The sequence below is a fragment of the Pyrus communis genome, chromosome 12, assembly GCF_963583255.1.
Source record: "Pyrus communis chromosome 12, drPyrComm1.1, whole genome shotgun sequence".
NCBI lineage: Eukaryota > Viridiplantae > Streptophyta > Magnoliopsida > Rosales > Rosaceae > Pyrus > Pyrus communis.
In genome coordinates this window covers 5,433,658-5,458,326 of record NC_084814.1, presented here as the reverse complement: position 1 = coordinate 5,458,326, position 24,669 = coordinate 5,433,658, and the positions used below count along the sequence as shown (strand labels likewise).

The 24,669-nt window shown below is 36.9% G+C and overlaps 3 protein-coding genes and 1 long non-coding RNA gene across 6 annotated transcripts; all 4 read right to left on the bottom strand.

The window, feature by feature from the left end:
• Positions 1 to 332: 332 nt before the first annotated feature.
• On the bottom strand, positions 333 to 3,055 carry LOC137710280 (cullin-1-like). The gene is made up of 2 exons (XM_068449212.1): positions 2,823 to 3,055; positions 333 to 2,602 (listed from the first exon to the last, which is right to left on the bottom strand). The coding sequence occupies exons 1-2, from the start codon at positions 2,836 to 2,838 to the stop codon at positions 501 to 503; spliced, it is 2,118 nt and encodes a 705-aa protein (XP_068305313.1). The 5' UTR covers positions 2,839 to 3,055; the 3' UTR covers positions 333 to 500.
• A 1,880-nt stretch (positions 3,056 to 4,935) lies between these two features.
• On the bottom strand, positions 4,936 to 7,451 carry LOC137710281 (uncharacterized). The gene is made up of 2 exons (XR_011064962.1): positions 6,650 to 7,451; positions 4,936 to 5,198 (listed from the first exon to the last, which is right to left on the bottom strand). It is a non-coding gene; the product is annotated as an uncharacterized lncRNA (long non-coding RNA).
• Positions 7,452 to 8,738: 1,287 nt separating this feature from the next.
• On the bottom strand, positions 8,739 to 9,557 carry LOC137709951 (cullin-1-like). Its single transcript, XM_068448927.1, has one exon. The coding sequence runs from the start codon at positions 9,555 to 9,557 to the stop codon at positions 8,739 to 8,741; it is 819 nt and encodes a 272-aa protein (XP_068305028.1).
• Positions 9,558 to 9,837: 280 nt separating this feature from the next.
• On the bottom strand, positions 9,838 to 12,942 carry LOC137710279 (cullin-1-like). 3 transcript variants are annotated; one of them, XM_068449210.1, is made up of 3 exons: positions 12,200 to 12,652; positions 10,742 to 11,746; positions 9,838 to 10,345 (listed from the first exon to the last, which is right to left on the bottom strand). In XM_068449210.1, exon 2 carries the CDS (start codon positions 11,736 to 11,738, stop codon positions 10,779 to 10,781), a length of 960 nt encoding a protein of 319 aa, XP_068305311.1. In that variant the 5' UTR covers positions 11,739 to 11,746; positions 12,200 to 12,652; the 3' UTR covers positions 9,838 to 10,345; positions 10,742 to 10,778. The 3 variants fall into 3 exon arrangements, with proteins under 3 accessions (XP_068305311.1, XP_068305309.1, XP_068305310.1); XM_068449208.1 differs by lacking the exon at positions 12,200 to 12,652 and adding an exon at positions 12,692 to 12,941 and having other exon boundaries at positions 9,840 to 10,345; XM_068449209.1 differs by lacking the exons at positions 9,838 to 10,345; positions 12,200 to 12,652 and adding an exon at positions 12,692 to 12,942 and having other exon boundaries at positions 10,557 to 11,746.
• Between the last annotated feature and the right edge of the window lie 11,727 nt (positions 12,943 to 24,669).

Here is a 24,669-nt window from a genome sequence, read left to right as displayed (position 1 = left end):
TTGCAAACTACACTATTTTGTGCACAAGCTTATTCCTTAGGCATAAGTTGGACTGTTTATATCACGAAATTATCAGATTTAAGCTCTACAGGATTGTGCAAGAGTCTATCGGAAAAATACATGAACAAAAACACAACAGGTTCTACTTGAGATGTGACAGAAATATGCATCAAGTTGGATATGCAGACTGTAAAAGAGCTAAGAACGAAAAGTGACATCCAAGAAACCCAAAGAACAAAAGAGTGAGCTACAATGCTATATATGTTGTCTGCAAAATGTCTGATGAGTTGAAAATCCCTACTCTTCGACGATTATTAGAGACAATCTCTCTGTAAAATACATATTCATTGTTATTAGTATAGAAAACCAAGCTGAGGCTCAGCCTACAGCTTTAGGCCTAGATGACAATATTAACATAATTCTCCACACACATTACACACTTCATCTTCCTGTGCTTCCAGCATACCCCAACAAGTTATATCAAGAGTCAAAGACTCAAATCACGCAAGATACTTAAACAAGTTACGATCTTCCTTGTCCCTCTCCAGGTAGTCACGGATGATGAGACCTTCAATCTGCTTCTTAATCGCTCTGATGTCAGGCTTGAACTTATGTCTCAACTGCTCAACACACTCCGTAACTAATTGTCGATGTTCCAAAACTTTCCGGCTCTTCATAATCCGCACAATTGCTGCATCAATAGCATATCGTCTTTCTTTCTCTACATCTTGGATCACCTCCTTCCTTTCCTCCACTTGTGGGAGAGGAATCTTAATTCTTCTCATTCTGTCGGTGAACTTAGAGTTGAACTCAAAGCTGTCATTTGGTGATATAGTTTTTGTATCAGGCTCCTTAATAAGGATCTTGTACTTGGCACAGGAAAGCGAATGAAGAACCCTGACAGCCGCCTCATGGGTAAGGTTTAACTTACTTAGAATTTCTGAATAGCTCAACCTATACATGCTATTGAAAAGCAGTAGGAGAGCACCCTGATAAGTCGACACAACCAATTCGATTTCTTTTAGCTCAAACTTTCCAATAATGTGGCAAGTTCCCAAAGAGTAAATCCATGTAATTTTTCTGCATTTCGTCTTTCTTTCATAGAATCCCTTGAAAACTTCAACACATTTCACCATCTCTGCAGGAAGGCTAAGATCACATGTTTTATAACTGGGCCAGAAACCAGTTGTAAGAACGACGACTGTAAAATCAATACCAGGATCTACATTTGGGCTATTGCAAAGGTACTCCTCAAAGCTAGTCTGATTTTCCCGAGCCAATGTCAGATCTGTGACCATTCCCTCCATTTTTGAGGTGAACTGGCCACCACATTGTTGTTTCATCTTTGTAAGAACACTTTTTTCATGTTCCTTGTCGGCACTCGGATCAAAAAGTAGCCGACGGGCAAGCTTTTTCCTGTAGAATTCTGCAAAAAGGTCTTTGTCACTGATATAAGTAAGAAACTTAACAACCTTGTCAAGCATAACTTCAATGGCCTCATCACTCAACTTCTGGCTCCCACCCTTTTTGAGGATATTTTCACAGAATGATGCGAGTAATTGAGCACTTGAATACCCGGAAACAGCTTTATTGCAAAATACATCAAAGGCCTCTCTCAGAGCTTTGTGGAAGACATGGTTTTTGATTGAGCCATTATTAAAGTACGCCATATGCTTATCATGAAGCTCGATTATGTTTGTGACAAGGACCTGTTCCAGCATGGCAGAAGATCTATCTGAAGCCTCGTTACTTGCAGTATATTCAGCCTGTTGGACCAACGATTTTACTTCAACACTAACTTTCTGTTTTAATATTTCAGCAAGCGGTTCAAACAACTCATGTTGCACTTTCTCCACCAACTTCGATTCACTGCTTGAATGCAAGTAATGAGAAACTCTATCCCTCTCCCTTCTCAAGCACTCTTCGGCCTTCACTAAGAAATCAGGACAGAAATCCTCCAAAAGCCAACTTGCTGCTTTACGAGAATAGTATTCGCCAGCATGTCTTAGCATGTGCGCCTCAAAGTCCTCTTCATATGCATCCATTCGTCCCATTCCAATTCCAACAAATAAATCTATCACATTCTTTACTAGTGCTCTGTCAATCTGCTCTCCCACACGTTCACTATCAATAAGACCAATTACAGTAACTCTAGCATTGACTTGTACTTTTCGATAAACCGAATCGCGGAAGCAGGTAATTCCAACATCATTCAGGCTAGGAAGGGATCTCCTAGGGATGAAAAACCGATCAAGAAAATTAAAACAGTTTGATAGCCACCGAATCATAATTTTATAGTTCGTCCATCTTTTCACAAGCTCTTGCAGCATAAGCTCGCCGTGTTTCTCATTTACAGATGGCAGCACAGTCGTGGTTACGTAGTCCTCCAACGCCGCCCTATACCTATCGTAAAGCTGTTGAGAGTAATTGTGAGGCGGCTTTTGGGTACACATATTGTACACAGTTGTGTAAAGGGTCATATATTCAACGGGATTGAACGGAGGCTCCGGTAATCCTTCTAAAATCCTCTTTAATTTTGCAAACATACTCGATATATATTCCCATCCTTGATCCAACTCGATAAGTGGCCGAAATTGACTACCTATATAATCAAACGACACGCGAAATGGGGTAAATTTAAAAGCTTTGAAACAGAATTATTGACAGAACTATTTGTGGAACCAGAAATATAATATCAGATTTGCTTGCTAGTACAACAATTCATCTTTTATGGAGTGGATAAATTTGATAAGAGAACAATACCAGTAAAATAATTGTGTGGTAAATAGTTAACTTCATGGAAATCATGGAAGGAAGCGTACCTGAGACCACACTCATAGCTGCCGGAGAATTGTGAGGGAGGAGCTGACGACGGCGGAGAAGAAAACCCAAGAAATGGAAAATCGAATAGATGATCGGAGATAGGCCGAGCAGCTCCGCCGATCCTCTTCAGTTTAGTCAACAGCTGAGCTAGCTCATCCACTGCCCATCCGCCGTACTCTCGAAGAAGAAGAAGCATAAAATCGGAGGAGGAGAAATGAAGTAATGGGAAAGTCTTCCGTGTCTCCTTTGCGGAATTAACATATTAGGGTAAAATGCCATTTGACCCCGGAAGGATTAGCTAATTGGAGATTGACCCCTAAACTAATAAATTTAATTAACTACGTAAACTTTTTAAAAACAATCAATTGACACCCTGCTGTTAGATTCCATTTATTTTTTCTTTTAAATCGAAGGGAAAAGTGGCAAACTAATCTTTGCATCATAAACGTAAATTTTATTTTCAAAACCCCAAAAGAAAGTTAAAAGGAAAAAGTAAAAAGGCCAAAAAAAAAAAAAAAAAAAAAAAAATTTGGCTACTCAAAGATGAGTAAGAACCCATACTCAAAATTCTTAGTGTTTTAATCGCGGAGTTTTGTGCTTATGATCAAAACTGTTCATACTATGAATCACTTTATAAAGATTATATCTGCAAAAAATAAATTAAAACTAAAATCGTTTAGTCAATCTATTATAGCAAATATATAAACGATTCATAATGCTTTTACCAATAACGCTCATTTATTTTTAAATAGTTTGATGACTAAACGGCCTTAGTTTTAATTAATTTTTTATAGTGACCATTTTTATATGGTGATTTATAATATGAACGGTTTTAATTATAAACATAAAGTTTTATAAATTGACAATGAACAATTTTGAGAAATTTTGAGTAGGAGTTCCTACTCATCTTTGAGTAGCTAAGTAAATATCTTCATTTCACTTTAACTAACACCGATGTCTTTTATGATAAAACTCCGCATCTGATTGATTGTGCATGTAGTAATTTACTCACCGATAAGGTTGTGTCGACGTGTTGAGATATGAGTAGCCGGCCGGCAGAGTTTAACTTTACTTTGGTGACATCACAAAACAAGACAGAAAAGCAACCTTGACCTTTTTAATCTCTACCAGATGTAGTGTCTGTCAGTACTGTTACATACTCCGCGCGTTTATTTCTTCCCTGCTCGAATATGGAATATTGGAATGCTAAGTAATTAATTAGTGTGGTTTTACAACCATTATGTGGCACTATTTTCTTCTCCTTTAGTTAGAGCGCTATATGCAGAAAGAAAGAGCAAAAAAGTTAACCAATCTGGATAATTCTTTCTTGATATCATATTTAGGAATTTCACTAGTGTTTTTTATTTTTAAGGTAGAATCATGATTGTCCTTGGTTTCTTGCTTAAAACATTGGAACCTTGAGTACTCAAATTAGTGGTTAATTAGGTGCCTAAGTATTAACGGAATAGCGATTAAATGCTTATGTTTTCAATATGGGTAATGCTCGGGAAACTAAATTTCAAAACCAAATTTTATTAACCAAATGATATGGATATTGATAATTAAATTATTATTAAAGTGTTGATCTTGACATAAAAAGACAATTTCCTGCCGTTCTAAATTCCATCATAGTATATAGAGAAACTGGTCGACTTAAGGAGGGTCAAACCTTTTGTGTTTGGCTTTGAATCGATGAAGGAAAAGTTCATTAATAGAAAATGTACAGCCTGTTTTTCTTGTATTGGTCGCTAAGTAATTGTCAGATGAATCGTATTTATACACTACAAATTGGGTTTTCTTTTTCTTGTTGGTTGAAGAAAAAATTGTGTTTTTTTTGGTTCGCGTTTTTAAGGGGATAGGGGCCGTTCTATCGGGGGCTTGGCTCCTTCCATTTGCTCTAAGTCATGGTGTGTAGTCTAGCTCGACCAATTTTCAAGAGCTAAGTTTTCTCTGTCTCGGTTGTAATCCTTTATTTTATTAAATATAAATCATCATTTTCATCCAAAAAAAAATAATTCCACTACCCAAACTGTACAAATATGTGGTCGCTGCTTCAAACATGGATTATTATTAAAAACTGCTACTAAAACAGGTGAAAAAAGATGCATCAAAAATCTGAAAAGTTACAGTTTTTCATTCATAAGTTGCATTTTATGGTGCTTCATCATGATTCTAATGTCGACCAAAACTGTTTCAGACTGAGTAGAGTTGCCTTATTTCACACCTTTCAAGCTTAAGGCTTTTGTAATCTCCGAGTAGTTTCTCAACCTGAATTCGATCGTCCCCTTCTCTCCGACGTTGTGTTTTGTTGGACCGATGCATGCTTATTCTTGCCAGCACTGCCAGCACCAAAATTAAAATGGCAATACACGCCACTGCACGCATAAAAAACCACAAGTGTGAGAGGCTATATCTCCCACTAGAATAACTTTTATAGGAGGCACTTCTACTTATGTACGCTTTTATTATATACATTTTGAAATCTTTACTAAGAATCCAAATGCTTCATGAAAAAACACATATGTTTGGTGCCTTTCCTAAAAATACTGGACATGTTAAGTGCTTCTCCAAAAAGCACTAAGGAGTGCTTTTATGACCCAAAAAAATGCAATATAGTGTATTAAAAAGTTCATTTAATCATCGCTTTTGATTGTCTAAAGTACTTGGAAGTCCTAAGCTTCAGGGCTAAGTAGAAGTCACGCCTACACATGCAATTTAGATTGGAATAAAGAGTAATATTGTTGACAGTATTAATCTTACATCGGAAAAAAGAGAGATCTCGTATGTGTTTATGAGTAATTAAGTTAGTTTTTATATTGTCAATTGATTTTATAGAAGAAACTCAATTTCTTTAAATACATGACACATATCGTGATAAGGTAGTTGGAGGGGGCTAAACAATTGGATGGAAAAATTTTTTGGTTTGACTAGCCGGCTCTAAGTCTTAGTTTATTTATTAAATTAAAATTAACTTATTGACTAATCACTTTAAGATAATTATATTTGAACACATAAAGCCAAGGAATACGTAACAAGCTGGAGATGGAGTATTTTCTTGACAATATATGAAATAACTTTCCAAGTGAGGGACAAAGCTCCACAGTTTGGAATCTTCTATTAGATTATTCCCCAGAGTCCCTACCGCCCCACACTTTGCTTTCTTTGTTTTGCCCTTTAAACATCTCAATTCGAGTTTTGTTTTCCTAAAACTTAAGTCTTAAGTCATCTATTGTTCAGATAATTCCATTTACTATTTAGGGGTGTGATACACACACAGCTTTTTACTTTTTCACACACTCTTAATTTTTGACTGTCGGATCGAATCAATTGATGACGATCAAAAGATATAAATTACTAAAGGGTGTGTGAGAAGTAAATAAGGGTGTGTAAATAGTACACCCCTATTATTATTCACCGTAGAGTTTGTATACACATAATCCACACAAGTTATAAGCTACTTTACCTATTACGGGTCATCTTAGTTGATTCACTATAAATTGGTTGCGAACTTATCATTCTCAAAATTCAAACTTAAGACCTCTTATTTATTGTCAAGAGGAATATTACTAGACCGTAATATTATATAGCATCAACCTGGTTAGATTTAATAACTTTTTTCTCTACAAATAGTTACATATTCCCTATGAGAAAAGTACCTTATGGTTGGTATATCTGGTTTTACAAGTTAAAACAATATTCTTCTTATTTGCACTTTAAATTTCGTCCATAATATAAATAAAGCATTTTAAAGGAAGAGAAATTGACTGAAAAAAAGTAGAAGAAAAAGAAAAGAAAGGAGAAGAAATTAAAGGAAAATGGAATTTACCTTTAACATGTGCCATGGTGAAACATCCTGTTTCTTGATTCCCAACTGAGCCCCAAGTTAACCCAAGACCGAAGCTACTGTCAGAAAGATAAGGACTGTACTCGAAAGGAATGGGAACAGTTTTCACAACCCTGCAAAAGTTTGGCACAGCCATGGAAGGCTCCACAGTGTAAACATGAAAGCCGGAGCCACTTAGGCAGGGAACTTGAGAGAAAGAAGGTGAAAGCGTAACCGAACAATTGAGATACGAGTACTCTTTCAGAACATAGTAATATCGAAACGGGGTAAGGGAAAGATTGAGATTAAGAAAGACTTCATGGACGCAACCCTTGGGATCGAGAAGATCGAGTCTTCTGGCATCGTACGAGATGGATTTGATGCCCAGTTCACCATAAGATGGGAAGTGAATTTTGGAAGCGTTGTTGCTGCAGTCGATGTCAAAACCGGGTAGACCACAGTGATGGGGACGCCGGCCTCTTACTTGGAAAGGAAACCGAATATCGGGTTCGCCATGAGAGCACTTAGTAGTTGTGCAGTTTTCAGTGGATGCTTGTGTTTCAATTAAGATGGCAGTGGAGAAAAGGATGAAGAAGATGAAGGCATGCATAGCTTAGCAATGAGAAATTCTGCACTCAGAGCATTATGTATATATAGAAACAAGGGTAACATAAAAACTGGGAAGACCAAGCCTATGAAAAAGTCAAGCTGCTAAGGTGGACGCCGTGGAAGACCTTGACCCAAATAATAATTATAAATAAATAAAAAGATACCGTGGAGACTAGGTCAAGTTGGAAACACCCACAGACAATGAGGCTTCTTATAGAACTCAGATTAATTGCATTATTGGGTGACTTGTAAGTTTAAACAAACTTTAGGTCAATGAGTGTTTGTTGGGGTTGATTTTTCAGTTTTCCTACCACTTTCCTTCTCATTTATGATAGATTGTCATCTATTAGTTTAGGTCATCTTCAATGAAGAGGGCTAAAGGTCTAAAGCAAAAAAAGTAGTCTGATTTGTCAAAAAACTTATCTTCAATCGATGACTGGGCTATAATTCTATGGAGTCCACCAAACTATTATTTGGCCAAATGAGCATTAAGCTAACCAAATGTAGCCCTCATCTTCGCAACTTTTCTGTGACTCAACTCTTCAGTTGCAATAATTGATTCAAACTTAACGGCTAGATTTGAAAGCATCCAACGGTAGTTTAATTAAATTAACCAATAAATTTAAAATATAAAGTTAAAACTAATAAATTATCGAGGAGGCTATGTTTAGCCCCTTCGGTTGGACACGATATATGAATATGGCTTAACACTGTTTATTTAAAAATAATTTTTTGTAGGGCTACAATGCTAGACATGACTATATTTAGTTCTTTGAGTTGAAGATGACCTTAGTAACCATCAAGTTAACATTGTATTCAGATGTGACATCCAGTTGGCCAATATTTTGCTTGTATGGAGTCACGTGGATGACAAATTGATTAACAAATGCCACATGGAAAACAAATAAGAACTTTCTTTTTTTTGCTAGATGAAAACCGCAAGCTTGGAGATAGAGATAAAAATAAATAATGACTGATGCGGTATCATTCTAACGTTCAAGTAAGCAAAACGTAGACTCATCAAGTGCCGTGTAAGAAATAGCATTGACTTGATGTTAACGGATGAAAGATGGGTGCAAAGTGTAATTTCATAATATCTTCCCTTTTATTCACTTTCATGCCTTTGATTGAAAGAGTTCCACATAATTTACAGCAATCCAAGAGTTAAACTGGTTATAAGCACAAATCTTTACCATGATCAAACAAGTAAAATGACAATACATAATACTGCACATAGTAAGCCACAAAAAAGCACAAGAATAAAACAGATGTGAAAAAAAGCCAATTTTTCAAAGTTGGGTTTTGCAGCTTCTTGTTTTTGGCTTTTTTTCATCCAAAACTGTGAAAAAAAGCTGAAGCTGAATGTTTACCAAACAAAAAAAACAGCTCCTAGCTTTTTTTTATACAAGGTTTTTTCAGAATCACCTCAGTACCAAACCAGGTCTAAATCATCCACATCATCATCTCGAGGCGAAGAAGTAGATCAAGAACCTGCAGAATGCTCCTTTTCGAACAGTAGAGTTGCATAAACCACCACCAACTCATGTTGCACTTTTTCCACCAGCTTCTTCTCACTGCTCGATTGCAGGTAATCAGAAACTCGATACTTCTCCCTTTTCACGCTTTCCTCTACTTTCGACATGTAATCCGGGTAACTGTCCTCCGTGATCCAACTTGATGCTTTACGAGAATAGTATTCACCAGTTTCTCGTAGCATGTGTTCTTCAAAGTCCTCTCTATAAGGATCCATTTTTCCCATTCCAATTTCTACACACACATATATCACATTCTTCAATAGTTCTCTGTTGATTTCCTCCGCCTCGCGTTCTTTTCCAACAAGACCAATTACAGCAACTCTCACATCCGCATTTACCTCCTGGTAAAGCAAATCACGTAAGTAGTTCACCCCAACTTGATGTAGCGGAGGAAGTGACTTCCGAGCGATGAAGTAGCAATCAAGATAATGAAAGAAGCGCGCAAGCCACCTAACCATAATTTTATTGTTTTCCCAACGTTTGACACATTCCTGCAATAAAATGTCATCCTGCTTCTCTCTTCGAGAGGGCAAAACAGTTGAAGTAATGTATTCATCAAATGTCTCCCGATACTCTTCATAAAGCTGCTGCGAATAATCGTAAGGAGGTTTTTGAATGCACAATGTATGGAGAGTTGTGTAAAGCATCATATACTCTTCAGGTGTGAACTGAGTCTCCGGTAATCCTTCCAAAATCCTCTTTAGCTTTGTAACTCCCTGCTGCATATAGATCCATCCTTCAGCCCACTCCATTATTTCGGTTGCCATTGTTGTGAATGGAAATATTCAATATATTACATCCAACTGTAACGGAAACATTGTTAGGCAACGAACGCAACGTAAATGATCAACATGGAACTTTACCTTTAACTATACCATCAAAGAAGTCGCGATAGAACTCGGACGCAGAGGAAGCTAAATCCACTTAATCTGGGGAATTCTTTGAAACATATGTGAATTGGATATAAAGAATTGGATGTCTTGTAAGTTTGAGCAATCGGGTTTAGGGTTTAGGGTTCATTTTGCACGCAAATTTGAAGCTACCTTCACGTTAATTAAATTAGTTTAAAATACCGCTTGATTATCATTCTCACAAGTCATTATCTTCCTCTTGTAAACTATGTTGACTTTCATCCTTCGAAGTTATAATTATCGAGTATAATTTGTAGTCAATAAATTAATTTTATGGGAAGAATGATTGTGACTTGTGGAAGCATACCCTAGATATTGTTGCAGAATTTGTAATATTTCACAAATTAGGGTTTGGAGTTGTCGAAGTAGCGGTCAGTAAGAAAGTTAGGGCTCGTTTGGTGCCTAGAAATGGAATGGATTGAATAACTCATAAAATTCAAGATACAACATAGGTAGAGGCAATGAGTAATCCACCTTCTGCCTCCAAGTTGAATACAAATTTTTCATTTCGTCCTTCAACATACCTTCAGTCCAGTGCGGTTATACATTTCAACCCAATCCTAGAGACCAAACGAGGCCTCAGTAACATAAATTCTGATAGCCAGATGATGCTTAAAAAGAATCCTGCAGATTCAGCAGGAGACCTGTATTGTACACATCAAACCAATTAATTATAAATCAGTTCTCTGTAAAATACAAAATCCTTGCACAAGTACACAAACTAAGCCTAAGTTTAACCTAAACGTTGACGCTTGGATGAGATTTAATTAGTTTTAACTACAACTTGATGCTTGAATACAGGTTTGCAAAGCTAAGACATAAGTTAACGGCATCGAATTTATCAGCTATGTGCTCTATTGTTAGAAATATATCCATTTTAATGCCACAAGGGCAACAGTTCTAAGACACAATTGGCACCAAGGTAGTTAATTATATGACATATCAGAATGTGGGTCAAACGATCTCAAGGATTTCAAAATAGCTGCACATAATTCGCAGCATATCCAAAAGTAAAACTCATGATTACTACACATTGTTACCATTTTTTATCGTTCAATTGTTGTAGTGCGACTCATCTCACTCCTCAATCATTGCAGCATCTTCAGCCTGTTGAACAATAGTCGAACCTTCAGCAGGAACTTGCTGTTCCAGTGCCACACTAGCAATAAATCTCCCAGAAAGCTCCTCCAAATTTTCAATTGTAAGCAAAGCACATCCAGATTCAGAATGCTTCTTCTCAATCAATTGATTTGCATGAATCACTACCAACCAATGTTTCACTGTCTCCATTAGCTTCTTCTCACTGCTTGGAAGCAGGTAATAAGAAACTCTATCCCTCTCCCTTCTCAAGCATTCTTCTGCCTTCAACATGTAATCCGTATAAGAGTACTCCAAAATCCAACTTGATGTCTTGTGGCAATAGTACTCGCGAGTCTGAATGAGCATGTATTCTTCGAAGTCCTTTTCATACACATCCAATTCTCCCATTCCAATTTCAACATATATATTTATCACATTCTTCAGTAGTGCTCTGTCAATTTTCTCTCCTTCGCGTTCTTTATCAATAAGGCCAAGTACATAATATCTCACATCAGCATTTACCTTCTGATAAACCAAATTACGGAAGCAATTAAGTGCAACTTCGTTCGGCCCAGGAAGTGATGTCTGATTCCGAGTGATGCAGTGGTCATCAGAAAAACGAAAGAAGTGTGACAGCCACCTAAACATAACTTTATAATTTCCCCAACTTCTGACAAACTCCTGCAACATAAACTCATGATGCTTCTCCTGTAAAGAGGGAAGCACTGTTGAAGAAATGTATTCCTCAATTGTCTCCCGATACTTTTCATAAAGCTGCCGAGAATAATTATGAGGAGGTTGTTGAATAGACATGTTATAGATAGTTGTGTAAAGCTTCATATATTCTTCTGAGGTGAACTGAGGTTCTGATGATCCTTGTACAATCCTGTTCATCTTTGCGATCCCCTGCTGTATATAGTCCCAGCCTTGCTCCCACTCGATTAATTGGTAACCCATTGTTGCCCCTGAAAAAATTAATATCCTCCAACTATTTAAAAAAAAAAAGAAAAGAAAAGAAAAAAAAAAGACATAAACATAGAGATTTTGTATCAAGCTAGATAACTTGAGTGACTAAAATTTACAATTTGGAATTTCTATCAGACTCTTCAATAAAAGAAAATAAACTAGCGAGAAAACAAGTTTAATGGTAAATAACTAGTATGAGATTTTATGGCCGTCAAATAGGCACTAAGAACAATAACTGACCTGAGCCCAAACTCATGCATATGTCCTACACTGTTAAGTTTATATAAGGCACATCAAATTCATAACAACCACAAGCTAACATGTTAATTCTGAATCCAATAACATTCTTTTTTCCTGTAACCTCGATGATACGAGGGAGACTTATTAAAATAAAGCAGGAACACCTAGCCGGGGGAAACTTAATGAACATGAAATATAAACAGCATACATACAACAGAACCCAACTGAAAGCTCCCTTCCATTTCGATTTTCGACATATACAGAATGTAACGGATGATGATGCTGACTTTAAGACTCAAAAGGGTGTTGGACTAAACTCAGTAGCAATACAAGATGCACACTTGGAAAGATTTTTACGATACAGAAATCGGCATCTGTACCCCTCTAGTTTCCTACAATTCTCCTCATTACACCTTAACCACGACATTTTTGGGTTTTTCTTTCTTTGTATTATGTATTGATCCTTCTATGAAAAAGTGTTTATCTTGAAATTAGATAATTCCATACTTTCAGAAATTGAGCAAACAATCCTCTTCTAACTTTCTACTTTTCCAAATAGATGTTCAAAATCCAATTGATTTCTGTTCACTCAATTTTATCCACGACAGTAATTCCTAAAAAATTAATAAAGCAAAATAACGAAAAATTAAAAAAATTAAATGAACAGAAATTACGAACAAGCAGCAAAGAAAAATGGAATTTACCTTTAACTGGTTCGCCGGTGAAAATTTAGGTTTGCTTTTCTTCTCTCTTCAGTTTGGTAAAAATATTGGTCTACGGTAAAAGTAATTTAAAGAGATAACAGTAAATCAAGTGGGAAGCTAAAAGCCGAATCCGGAAGCTCATTTCATAGCAGGCAGATTGCCAAACGCCATGAGAGCTGGAGCTAGAGGATACGCGCAGGGAGGGTTTTAGTGAAGACTCAAACCCCCATTGTAATATAGAGAGAAATTAGGATTTGGGGCTTTTCATTGTTACCATTAAGTCCTCGTGGTTTTCTGTTTGTTTCAGTTAAGTCCCGTTGTTTGTATGTGTATGTATTGGGGGTTACAATCGATTGAAAAGTTCTTTTAAATTATTGAAATCGTTTTTATAAAAAATGTTTTAAAAAATAATTCTTAATAAAAATGCAAGTTAATTCTGGAAAAAATATTTGAACTGCTTCCTACAAGAAGCACTAATTATGTGCAAACCGGTGCTTAAGCACTTAAAGTGCTTTTAAAATTTAAAAATATTCTCTGAAAGTGCTTTTAAATGAGCGAAAACTCTCTTAGAAAAAGTGTTTTAGATCAATTCTTAGTAAAAATATATTAATCTCTGAAAAAGCACTTCAAAGACATTTTCTCTAATTGCAATCTTAAGTGACTGAAAACGTTTTTAGAAAAAATGTTTTAGAACCAATCTTTAGTAAAATGCAAGTTAGTCCTGTAAAGACACAGTAATTTTAAAATCTAAAAACATTTTTTCTAAAAGCGTTTTTAAATGACTGAAATTGTTTTTAGAAAAAAAAATGATTTAGAAACCAATCCATAATAAAAATGCAAGTTAATCACGCAAAATTGTTTTATATGTAAAAGCATTTTTAGTCATTTAAAAGTACTTTACAAACGAGTAACAATAGATGGAAATTCATCGTGGTGCTGGTGAATCAAAAGATGGTAGTCAGAAAGATGCTAAAATCCCTGTCTTATTCTTCTTAACCCCAAAAAGAGTTGATTGATGTGCCAAAACCATCATCAGGTTCCCTTTTTGAAGAGAAAATTATGTAACTCCGGTTGTAACTAAGCACATAATTAGAGCAATTAAGCAGCAAATCACAAGTTCACTTCACTCATCAAAACTATTAACTTAACATAATCACTCATTTACTGGTCCACCCTCACCCCAATTCATATTTTAATATTAAGTATAATGAGATATGTTCTTCATCGAGAGATTTTTCAGTGTGACCGGAACACGGGGTGGTACACCACGTGTCACTATACAAATTGTGAGATATGTGTGTTAAAAAATTATGGGTGATTTTGTATAAAATCAATTACAAGTTATGATATTAATAATAGGTCAATCAAATTTATTGGAATTATAAATCGGTCAATGAGACTTTAAGATACATTAAAACACCTCAATCAAATTAAAATTACAAATGATGCCATTATCATTTAAAACACCAAACCTTTCCATCTCCCTCACTGTAAATCGCATATCAGCCATAAAACACTCTTAGACTTCAACCTCCATTTTTCGGCCTCACAACACCTTCAACCTCTATCGCCTCCCACCACCTTCATCATTCGACGAATAATTCTGACGAACAATTCGCATTTGCATTGATTCCAACGAACAATTCGCACTTGTGATTGAGAAATCACGTTCAAAGTAATTTGTTTCTTCCTATTTTCTTCTTGTTCTTCAATTTTTACATTTTAGGTTATTTGAGTTGTGTTTTTGAGAGATTTAATGTAATTTTGCACACTATACCTTTTGGTTTTGAATTTGACCTTGTTTGGGTATTAAAATTGGTTTGGGCATATAACAAATTTAGTCTGTTTCGGCATATTTGTTGGCTCTGTGTATGTTTATTCATGGTGGTTATGTCATTTAGTTTAATCACCGTTTCCCGTGCTCTTTTTTCTTAGGTTAATTGCTCCATTTCAAATTCTAAGTTTTGTGGATTCCTGTTCTGTGATTGTGCATTGAGATTCAAATAGGTTGTGGATTCAGACATTGCAACGCAGTGTCTGTTTCTTGTTCTGTGGATTCAGACACTTTGTTGTAGTGTTTGTTTCCTATTTTGTGATTGTGCATTGAGATTCATATAGGTTTGTGGATTTAGACACTACAACACAGTGTCTGTTTCTTGTTTGTGAATTCAAACACACAGGGTCTAATTCATGTTATGTGCTTTTACGTTAATGGATTCAAACATACATATTAATATCGCTTACACAAATTTTTTTTTTTTTTTTTCTTTTACAGTTGAAACATGTCCCCAAAAAAAGTTAAAGGGATACATAAACAAACGAAAGGCAGTACTTCAAAAACGAAAGCAAAAGGGCAAGAAAACAGAAAGGCATATGATCAAAAAGCTAAGCACCCGGACCATGCGCAGTTTAGGTGCAACATGATTGCCTTCAACACGATTGTTCAAGAGGTGAAAGGCATCCTTAATAGTAAGCAAATTGACTTGCCAAAGAAAACTCCATTTTGGCCCTTAATAAAGCCATTCTATGAGGGACGTATGAGCAAGGATGACATAGTCAAGTCGGACCTCGACTTGAACGAGATGGTGAAGGTAACCATCAAACCAAGTCATTCAACTTTAGGAAACAAAGTATCAAATAACCTCCAAATCAGTGACGAAGGTTTTGGGGCTACCAAATGAAGGAAAGATGCCTAAAATGATAGGGCCAAGGTACAACTCAACTTTCCGACAAAGGTATTTTGGTAAATGGAAAATATCGAAAGTGACACTTGATAATGCACTTTGAAAAGCAATTGCATGGGCTATAAATCCACCTCAACAGAATTCAAATCAAGCAAAAGGAAAAGGAAAAGGAAAAGAAATGAGTGAAGAAGAGTCTGAAGTTGTTGACTACGACAAGGATGCAGTAGTGTTAATATTTCTTGAGTTATGCCTCACGACACTTTTCATCAACTTTGCCAGCACGCTAAACTCTAAAATTGTGGAGTATTGTGAGAAGTTAGAGGAGTTATCTAGATATTCATGGGCTCAATTTGTTTGCAGCTACATCAACACTTCATTAATTAAACACGCTAATGCAAAAGAAACTGAAAATAAACCAATAGGATCAATCGGTGGTTGCATCATTATACTTCAAGTGAGTCCAACAATTTTTATTTTTTATTTTTTATTTTATTTTTTTATTGATGTTTTAAGAGTAAAAAAATTAGCTTCTAACTTAACATGTATTTCATTATTTTTTATGCAGTTTCTGTTGTGTGATAAAACTACTCTCATACAACCAATGATTGGGAAAGAGAACTCCACACCAATAATGACAAAAATGGAGCCTTCAAGAGTTGCACACCAAGTTCAACCAATAAGGGAATGTTCAAAATATTAAGGTATAACCATACTCATACCATTATACGTATGTTTTACTTTTGATCGTTGTCAACACGAAAATTCTGTAACGAATGAAACGAGAACACGTGTACAAAGTAGATTTGTATTGATTTGAATTTGTAGGTTTACAATCTCTATTTACAATTTTCATCTGATTCAGTCTTCAAATTTGATGTAGATGCGTAGGTTGTTGATCCAAAGGTCGCGATAACTTGATCTCGGATGAACGATTGAACGATTGCTTCAAGTTTTGAGCTTGAAAACAACGCGTGGATGGTCTTCACTTCAAAGTTATGGCAAAGATGGTGTAGATGTGAGATTTCATTGATTCAAGGGCCTTGACGACTTGATCTTGAATCAAACATCGTTACAAGCTTTGAGCTTACAACAAAGTCTTGAAAGAATCGGCACAAGTGCTTGTTGGTTCTTCAAGGGAGTACTTCGACTTTTGGTCGTAGTGGCAGTGTTATTGGCACATAGACTGCGCACCCAAACAAGCGCAAATGCGAGACATAGGCTCGTATCCAGTGACCAACTGTTACGGTGAATGAAGTTGGGTAGCAGTGGGCCTTAAGCAGACCAGCATAGATGCGTGCAATATTGCATGGCCCTAGGCAAATACGAGCAATTCAATTTGTATAACAAAAGTCTGAGCCATCGTTTGAAGGCACTTTATGAAATCTTTTGCCATGCCGTTTTGGGTATAAACATGGGGTACAAGATATTCAACTTCAATCTTAACTGACATGCAATAATCCCCAAAAGTCTATGATGTAAACTCTCTAGCATTATCCAGTCGAATTGACTTGATCAGATAATCATGGTGGTGCGCCCTAAGCTTAATGACTTGAGCTAGGAGTTTTGCAAAAGTAGCATTGCATGTGGAAAATAAGCAGACATGTGACCAACGGGTCGATGCATTAACCAACACCATAAAGTATCTAAATGGTCCGCATGTTGGTTGGATAAAACTACAAATATCCCTTGAATCCTCTAAACTTAGGGGGTTGTGAATAATCTTTATAGTTGAGGGTTGAGTATTCAACTTCCCTAGGGAGCATGCTTTGCAAAACGGATGGTCGGGATAAGATGTTAAGTGATGCCCATGTGATATTTTGAAGATACGGCACATCATATCTCATCCCAGATGTCCCATTCTGTCATGCCAAAGTGACAGAATGCTTTGGAACCCAAGCACATGGCTAGCCACATGGCGGGTCTCCACGGATCGAATGGTTATGATGTACAACCCACTCAGGAGACGTTCCAGCTTCTCGTGAATACGCTTCTAGCCATATTCATAAGAAGTGATACAAAGAAATTTAGAGCTATTCTCTTCAGTGGTTTCAACATGATATTGATTGTCTCGAATCTCTAAAACTTAAAGTCTTTCCGGAATGGGGAGAATAGAGGGCCTCTTTAGTGGTTAATTTGGTACAATTAGACAACATCATATAGGCCTTTCTGTATCCTTCTATCAGGTTAGATGAGCCTGAGAAAGTTGTCACAGGTCCATTTTTAGGTACAAAATTAGTAAAATAGTGTCATTCATGCAAGATAGTGTGCATGGTAGCACTATCAGCCAGACAATTAACTTCTCCACTAGTCACACCTAGAACACATGCCTAAATATAATTCCATTCATTCAATTAATCAATTGAGAAATAATATCCATAAAATAATTATCCATAATTGAAAACAAACCAAACAAAACAAATTATTCCAAAAACTTAGAAAAATTGTTTGAGAAATTAAACCATAAACTTAGAAAAATTGGAGGGTGGTTTCGGCCACTAAGGGTGAAAACACCGTAACATGTCTTAGAAAAATAAAAGTTATTCTTCTATGGGAGCTGATGCCTCTTGAACCTCTGAAACCTCTATAGTTGTGGTAGTATCATCAGGATGGTCCACATGTGAAGAGTTAGACTCATAAGAATAATACTTGGCAATAGGCTTGGGGGTATCTCAGCATACGCATGACCAATAATCCTTTGATCCACAATGGTAGCACATGTCCAATTCCGTGGAAGCCGATTAAACGGTAGTTTTTCCCTTATTCTTGAAGTTTGGGGCCTTAGAGGCAAATGATTGGAGTTTCTGGGTCAAATTTCCTCCTTTGGTAGGGCCTCTGCTTTGTTGACCTTAGACCCATGGTTTGGGCTGCCGCTCATTTCCACGACCATGACGGGGTTTTTGTCAGTTGTGGCTACTAGAATTAGTCGCATATGCTTCAGGCAGAGCGTTTAAGCTAGTGAGTCGAGCTTGATGATTCTTCATCAAAAGATGGTTCTGCTTTTCAGTGAGAAGTAAAGCAAAGATCAAATTCGAAAATTTGGTGAACATTTATGCCCTATATTGTTGTTACAGGACAATATTGGTTGCATTGAAGGTCGAATAGGTCTTCTCTAGGAGATTCTCTTCGGTTAAGTCCTCTTTATAGAACTTAAACTTAAGCAGTGATCGGATTCTACAAACTTCAGAGTTATATTCATTCACAGGCTTAAAGTCTTGAAAGCGAAGATGCAGCTAGTTATGTCTTGCTTCAGGTAAATAAATGTATTTCTGGTGATCGAAACGGTCGGCAAGAGCAAGCCAAATGGTGCGTAGGCCCTCCTTAGCGAGGTACTCGGTTTGCAATGTATCATGGATGTGTCTTCGGATGAAGATCATAGCAGTAGCTTTCTGAGCCTCGTCAACTGGGACGTCCGTTGTTTTTTCGATGGTGGCTCGAAGATTTTTTGTGGTAAGATGGAGCTTTATGTTTTGAACCCATTTCAGGTAGTTTCTTTCGGATACTTCCTTAGCAGTGAAATCGAGCTTATTCAAGTTCGACATGTCCCTAAAATAAAGGGTACAACAAAAACGTGGTTAGTTATATGGGAATCCACAGACATACATTGTAGGACATTCGGCTTCTATAGACATGTATAGGTTTAATTTAAACATGAAAGCCTTGGGTTTCATGGGGTATGTTTTGAATGAAAACTTCGGGTTTCAAAGGCACTAAATTTGAAACTACAAGTCCGATTTAGTTATGAACTTCCTGTTCATATAAAAAGGTACTTGTAATGACACATAATACAATATACAACTAAGTGTAGTGAATTTGGGGGTTGTTTCAGGAACCCAAGTGTGGGTGCATTGGGACTACAAAAGATAGTCAACGGTTGAAAGAAAAGAAATAATTTATTGAATCATTAATTGCCAAAAAGTGGGCTTTAGGCTAATAATTTTGGATGTCACATCAAATTAATGGATTGCTGGTCATTTTAATTAATTCAATAGATCGTAACTGATAGGGTTTTTTCCACCTGCAAAAGTAGGGATAAAAACACTTAAAAATACTTGCAAGAGAACAAGGTAGTTGTAGTATAAACGGCTCAAGCAAGGTCGTTTCCATAGAGATTGATTGAATAATTTGTATTTAAACTAATTCTTAATTAACTATTTAAAACAAAGTTTGGAAAAGATTGATTTTGAATTTAAAAATAATAAAAACGAATTTAATTAAAATGATTAAAGTAATTAGCAAAGTAAAGAAAACAATGGAAAACATTTAGAAAACCAAATTGTAAAAGCCTAGGGTTCCGTTGTTCCCTTAACAATCCTATGTAGATTTACCAATTACTTATGAATTACCCATGCAACTTTGAAGGTTTGGTTTTCCAAATGCATATTCTACTTGTGGTATTTAAGCTAGAACGTATATCAAACATCCAATTTGTCTGTGGTATTCAAATCAAATATAAACATGCATGACTCATTACGTTTTGTGAAAACCCTTTGAAAAACCATGCAACCCCTAAGACATGGTATTCATCCAAGGTGAAATTACAACTATCAATCACAAGAAGCAATACTCAATTCCCCGGTGGTAGTTCTAACAGAATTGCATTCGATTACTTATCTAAACATCCTAATTGTCGGGAATCATTAAGACACAAAGACAGTTTAATGCACAGTGATTAATAATTCAAAGTATGCATGTATAATATCATAAGCAATTAAATAAAAACTACATATTCATGCTAAAGCTCAAGGCATTGCCTTAGCAAACGAAACTAGTTACTAACAATCATATAACAAAATACTATTAAAAACATGGATAGAAAACACCTTGAATCTTCCAAAGCAATTCTCCAAATAGTGTGTGCGTTCCCCCCTAGGGCTAGCCCAAAAAGGCTTATTTATACTACCCTAAATAAAATCCTCCTCGTAAAAGGTCTTAGAATAAAACTAGGAAACCTAATGAATTGAAATAAAATAGAAAACATAATCCTAAATTAACTTGGTAAATTCGCCCAAAAATCTGGACAGCCACGTTTTGGACCCAAATCAACTCTAAAGCTGGCCTAAAATAGGTAGAATTAAAGCTTGGACTATTATGAACACTTCTCCAGAAGGCCACGAACCCATTTAAGGTTATCTTGGGCTCCAAAAACGCAGTTTAAGCCCAGAAATGTTAATTTCCAGCAACGCACTTAATCGCCATAAAATAACCGCTTGGTAGAAAAATTCCAAATTTTGACATGAACAAGCCAAGAGACACACGAACATCCCAATCCAAAATTCGTCCGTTTGGTCATGTTTTACTCTAGAGGAAGTCGAATATCCTACATCAAAAATATAAAGCAAAGTATCAAGATTCTACAAAAATAATTACCAAATTATACCAAGAATAGGGTAAAATATGTAATATAATATTGACTCATCAATAACCACCTAGGTTTGATCGTAGGAGCAAAATAATGGTATTGGGGTCATATTAGCTTGAATTTTGGCTTCAGACCAAGCGACAATAAAATTATAGCTTGATAAGTGTTAACCTATAACATCCCAAAAATTATAGGAGTACAATTATGAAGTGGGGATGCCAAAAACGCAACCCAAGGGCTGGCTGTAATGCCTGAGGTAAGGCCCTGTAAGTTGGCTGCAGGTTATTGGGCCACGAGGAAGGGTTGCAAGTAGCCTAAATTGGCTGCAGGCTGTGAGCCATAGGTCTGGGACAAGCTCAGTAGCAAAATTTGCTGGTTTTTGGGCAAAAAGGCGCGAGGAGCATAGGCCATCACGAGTTGTTCCTGGATGCGTGCGCATGAAGCCTATCTGAGGGCTGGCTTCGATTTTGGGCTTCGGTGCGAGAAGCCCAGCCAAAAGGCTAGCTTCTGATCGCGGGTCGAGACTCAAGGCAAGCCTAGCAAACAAAGGCTTGCTGCATGTGGGCCGGGTCGCACGCGGGCAAAGCCCAGCAAGTAGAAGCTTGCTATAGGCAGGCCGATGCTAAGACAGAGCCCAACAAACACATGGCTTGCTGGTGTTTTGGGCCACATAGCATAATTACGTATTGCATGAACATATATACATATATATATATATTGACAAAATATATGAAAAACATATGCAATATATATATATATATATATCGGAAGGAAAATATAAATATAGGGATTCATGCATCATGTGGATTGATTTCATGCTTCACGGTCGTTTCAAATATCTTAATTTATTTTAAAAAACCTGATTGGCAGAAAACAATTGAGCGTTTGATGTTGTAGAAAAGCCCCCTCCACGAACCTTCAGTTCCTTAGCTTCTGGCAAGAACATGCTGATAACGTATTGTAGGCCTAATTTACTGAAGTATATTAAGGACAAGAGAGAGGAGGCCAACGACCGAAAAAGAGAAGAGAGATATGTGTATTTGTGATTTGTGTGTTATATCACCCCATTGTGCCTTTATTTATAGTAGTAGTGAAAGTTAATTCTTTATCCTAATAGGATTACAACTCTAATAGGATAATATCTAACACTAGAGAATCTTCTAAAGACATCCTAAATACTTGAGGATTTACACAATCACATTCCTAATGTAATAGGACTGAAACATGATGTAATATTTTACTTTGTTTTTTTATGTTGATATCCTAACTAGTTATCCTGCGTATTTATAATAGTGGTATTGAGTTAATTTGAAAAGTTAGAACGTGATCATGAACGTTAATGCATTTTCACCCAATTATAATTATGACAATACCTCTTTTGGAGCCATATCCCATACTAGCGCAAAAATTATTTTAGAGTATATTAATTGATAACATACGTTACTCAAGTTAATGACTGTGCACGAAGAATTTTATAAATTTAATTGGTGAATCTAAATCACTTAAAAACTAAACATAAATATAAGTAGAACTGATGTAGGATGAGTCAAGGATCTCAAAGAGATGGAGGATAGAATCTGAGAATCACTTCAATGAGGTGCAATGGAATCACTTATGCCGCTAATCGTGGATTCACTTGATACGATCAAGCCAAACGCTTGATTTTAGAAGGAGAAACAACTCACTTCGATTGTACAAGGCTTTAGTACATGATATTTAATTATTTATAAAGAGAAATGCTAAGAAGACTCTCAAAAGTGGGACTCTCCATGGACTCTCCACCGCCTCATGTTTTTGGCACAATTTTTTACTTCTCTCTTGTCCCTCTTATATTATGGTCCCCTCCTTCGCTCACTAACAAAGGCTGATTCTCGCCATCATATCTCAACCATCATTCTGCGCCTCTCGAATCAATGAGTGCTTTCGTCAAGAATTTTCTTCATAGTGCTTTTTGGTACCGAGCTACGTTTAAATTGCAAGTTGCACTATTTGGCTGGATTATGGTAGTGGTTGTTGCGCATGTGGCTAGTTCTCCCTGATTTTTTGTCTGTGCCTTTGACTTTTTCACTTACAGGTTTCATCTTGGTGGTTGTGGACTTCGAATGGTGGTCCAACTGTTGTATACATCATGGTTGTGGAGCTAAAAATAATCTCAAAAATCTTGCAGGCGACACGTGGACTTTTACTCAGAAAGACAAGATTGCCCTCATTAAATGGGCAGATCTCTTAAATAATCCAAAGAAAAACTCAGCATATCTGAAGGTCTAAGCAGCTGACCACGACTGCTCATAGCTCTCCTACTCGTAGCATGGAAAAGTCAAAAGCATTAAAGATAGGAATTAATTACCGAATCCTATCTTTAATACATTCTTAATTGAAGATCAGCTTCATCAAGTAAGTAATCTCTATTTCAATCAATTAGGGACACTTCCACCATTATCCCAAGATATCTTCTCCTAATTAGTATCATGGCAATATTCTTTCCTCATTCATTCAACGGATAACACACATTGGTCAATAGGATTCCGCTATATGTAAGGCAAAACCCTAAACCCATGGCCAGTCACCTCTTATAAATACCTCAATTTGCACTAAATTTTGGGAAGCTTTTGCTACACATACAAGCCCACTTGTTTTTTTTTTTTTCCTAGAAAAACTAACTTAGGTATCGGAGATCCATTGGCGAAACCTCTCCCCCCACCCACTCATCCTGGGCACGTGAAGCTTTGGTCTTTGTTCGAACATGTTTATTGTTTTGCAGGTACATTTTTTTCAAAACTGAAGACGACATAAATTTGCTACCATAAATTGGTGATTTCTTAGAGAGGCCTGATTCAAACACTCAAAGAAGGCTCTTGCATTCAACGTTTTGAATTTTTTGCTTATATGTATATTTCCCCACACGTTCCTATTCTTAGAATTTTTTATTCTTTCAATAGCCCTGGGGAAAAAACACGATGACGAGAAATTCTGAACCATGATGAACGGAACATTCTACATTTTAGGATTTGGACTGAAAGATGGAGATTGCAATGTGGCCCCACGATGTCGCTCCTTGAGGCTTACCAAGCTAAGAACTGTGACAGTACCCCCACATGGCACCAACGTGGCTACATTAGCTGTGACAGCAGCCGACGCAGTGGTCCACGGGACACCCTATACCCATGGTGAGAATGTTGCCACTGTAACAGGCCAAGCCTAGGAGAAAACCCAGGCCAAGCTCCAGCAATAGCATGACACACCCAGGCCCAAGCCAAGCTACATGCCCAAGGCAAGCATGCCCTAGCCCACGTACAGAAGGCGCCTAATCCAATCCTGGTGGCCGCCAAAGCTTAGGCTTAGCGCCTACCTAGCGTGGCCTAGTGCCCACTCACCCAGGTGGGCTAGCCCCCTCTCGCGGCCCAGCTAGCAATCTAAACATATCCTAGATAGGTTCAATAGACCCGGTTTCAGGTTCCTAGACCAACAATTGAACCGGGGTATTTCACCGTATTTTTATCGCAGATTTGATCCGTCCCGGCTTGAATTTTGCACATTGAGTCTACTACACTTTCACCACTTATGGAAACGCATACCATCCAGGCTCTTCCACCTGGAATGATGAACAACACTTGTCCTGATAGGTCATAAATTGACAAGCCCATTCGCGCAACAGATTACCTTAGTAAATCAATTTTTTACAACACGCCCCAGATAATGTGTCTCAAAGACAAGGTTCTAAAAATCGCTAGGCGCTAGTCTAGTGGCGAGCTGGCGCCTAGTGCCTAGGCGGCTAGGCGGGGTCTAGGCGGGCGCCTAAGCGGCCTAGGCGGATTTAGGTAAATTTCTTGTATATCTTGTAAATAAGTGCATATTGACACCTACAAAAAATTAAACTTGTATGAAATCCATGGATAAGATAATAAAAGAATAAAAAATGCAAAAAGAGTATCCAA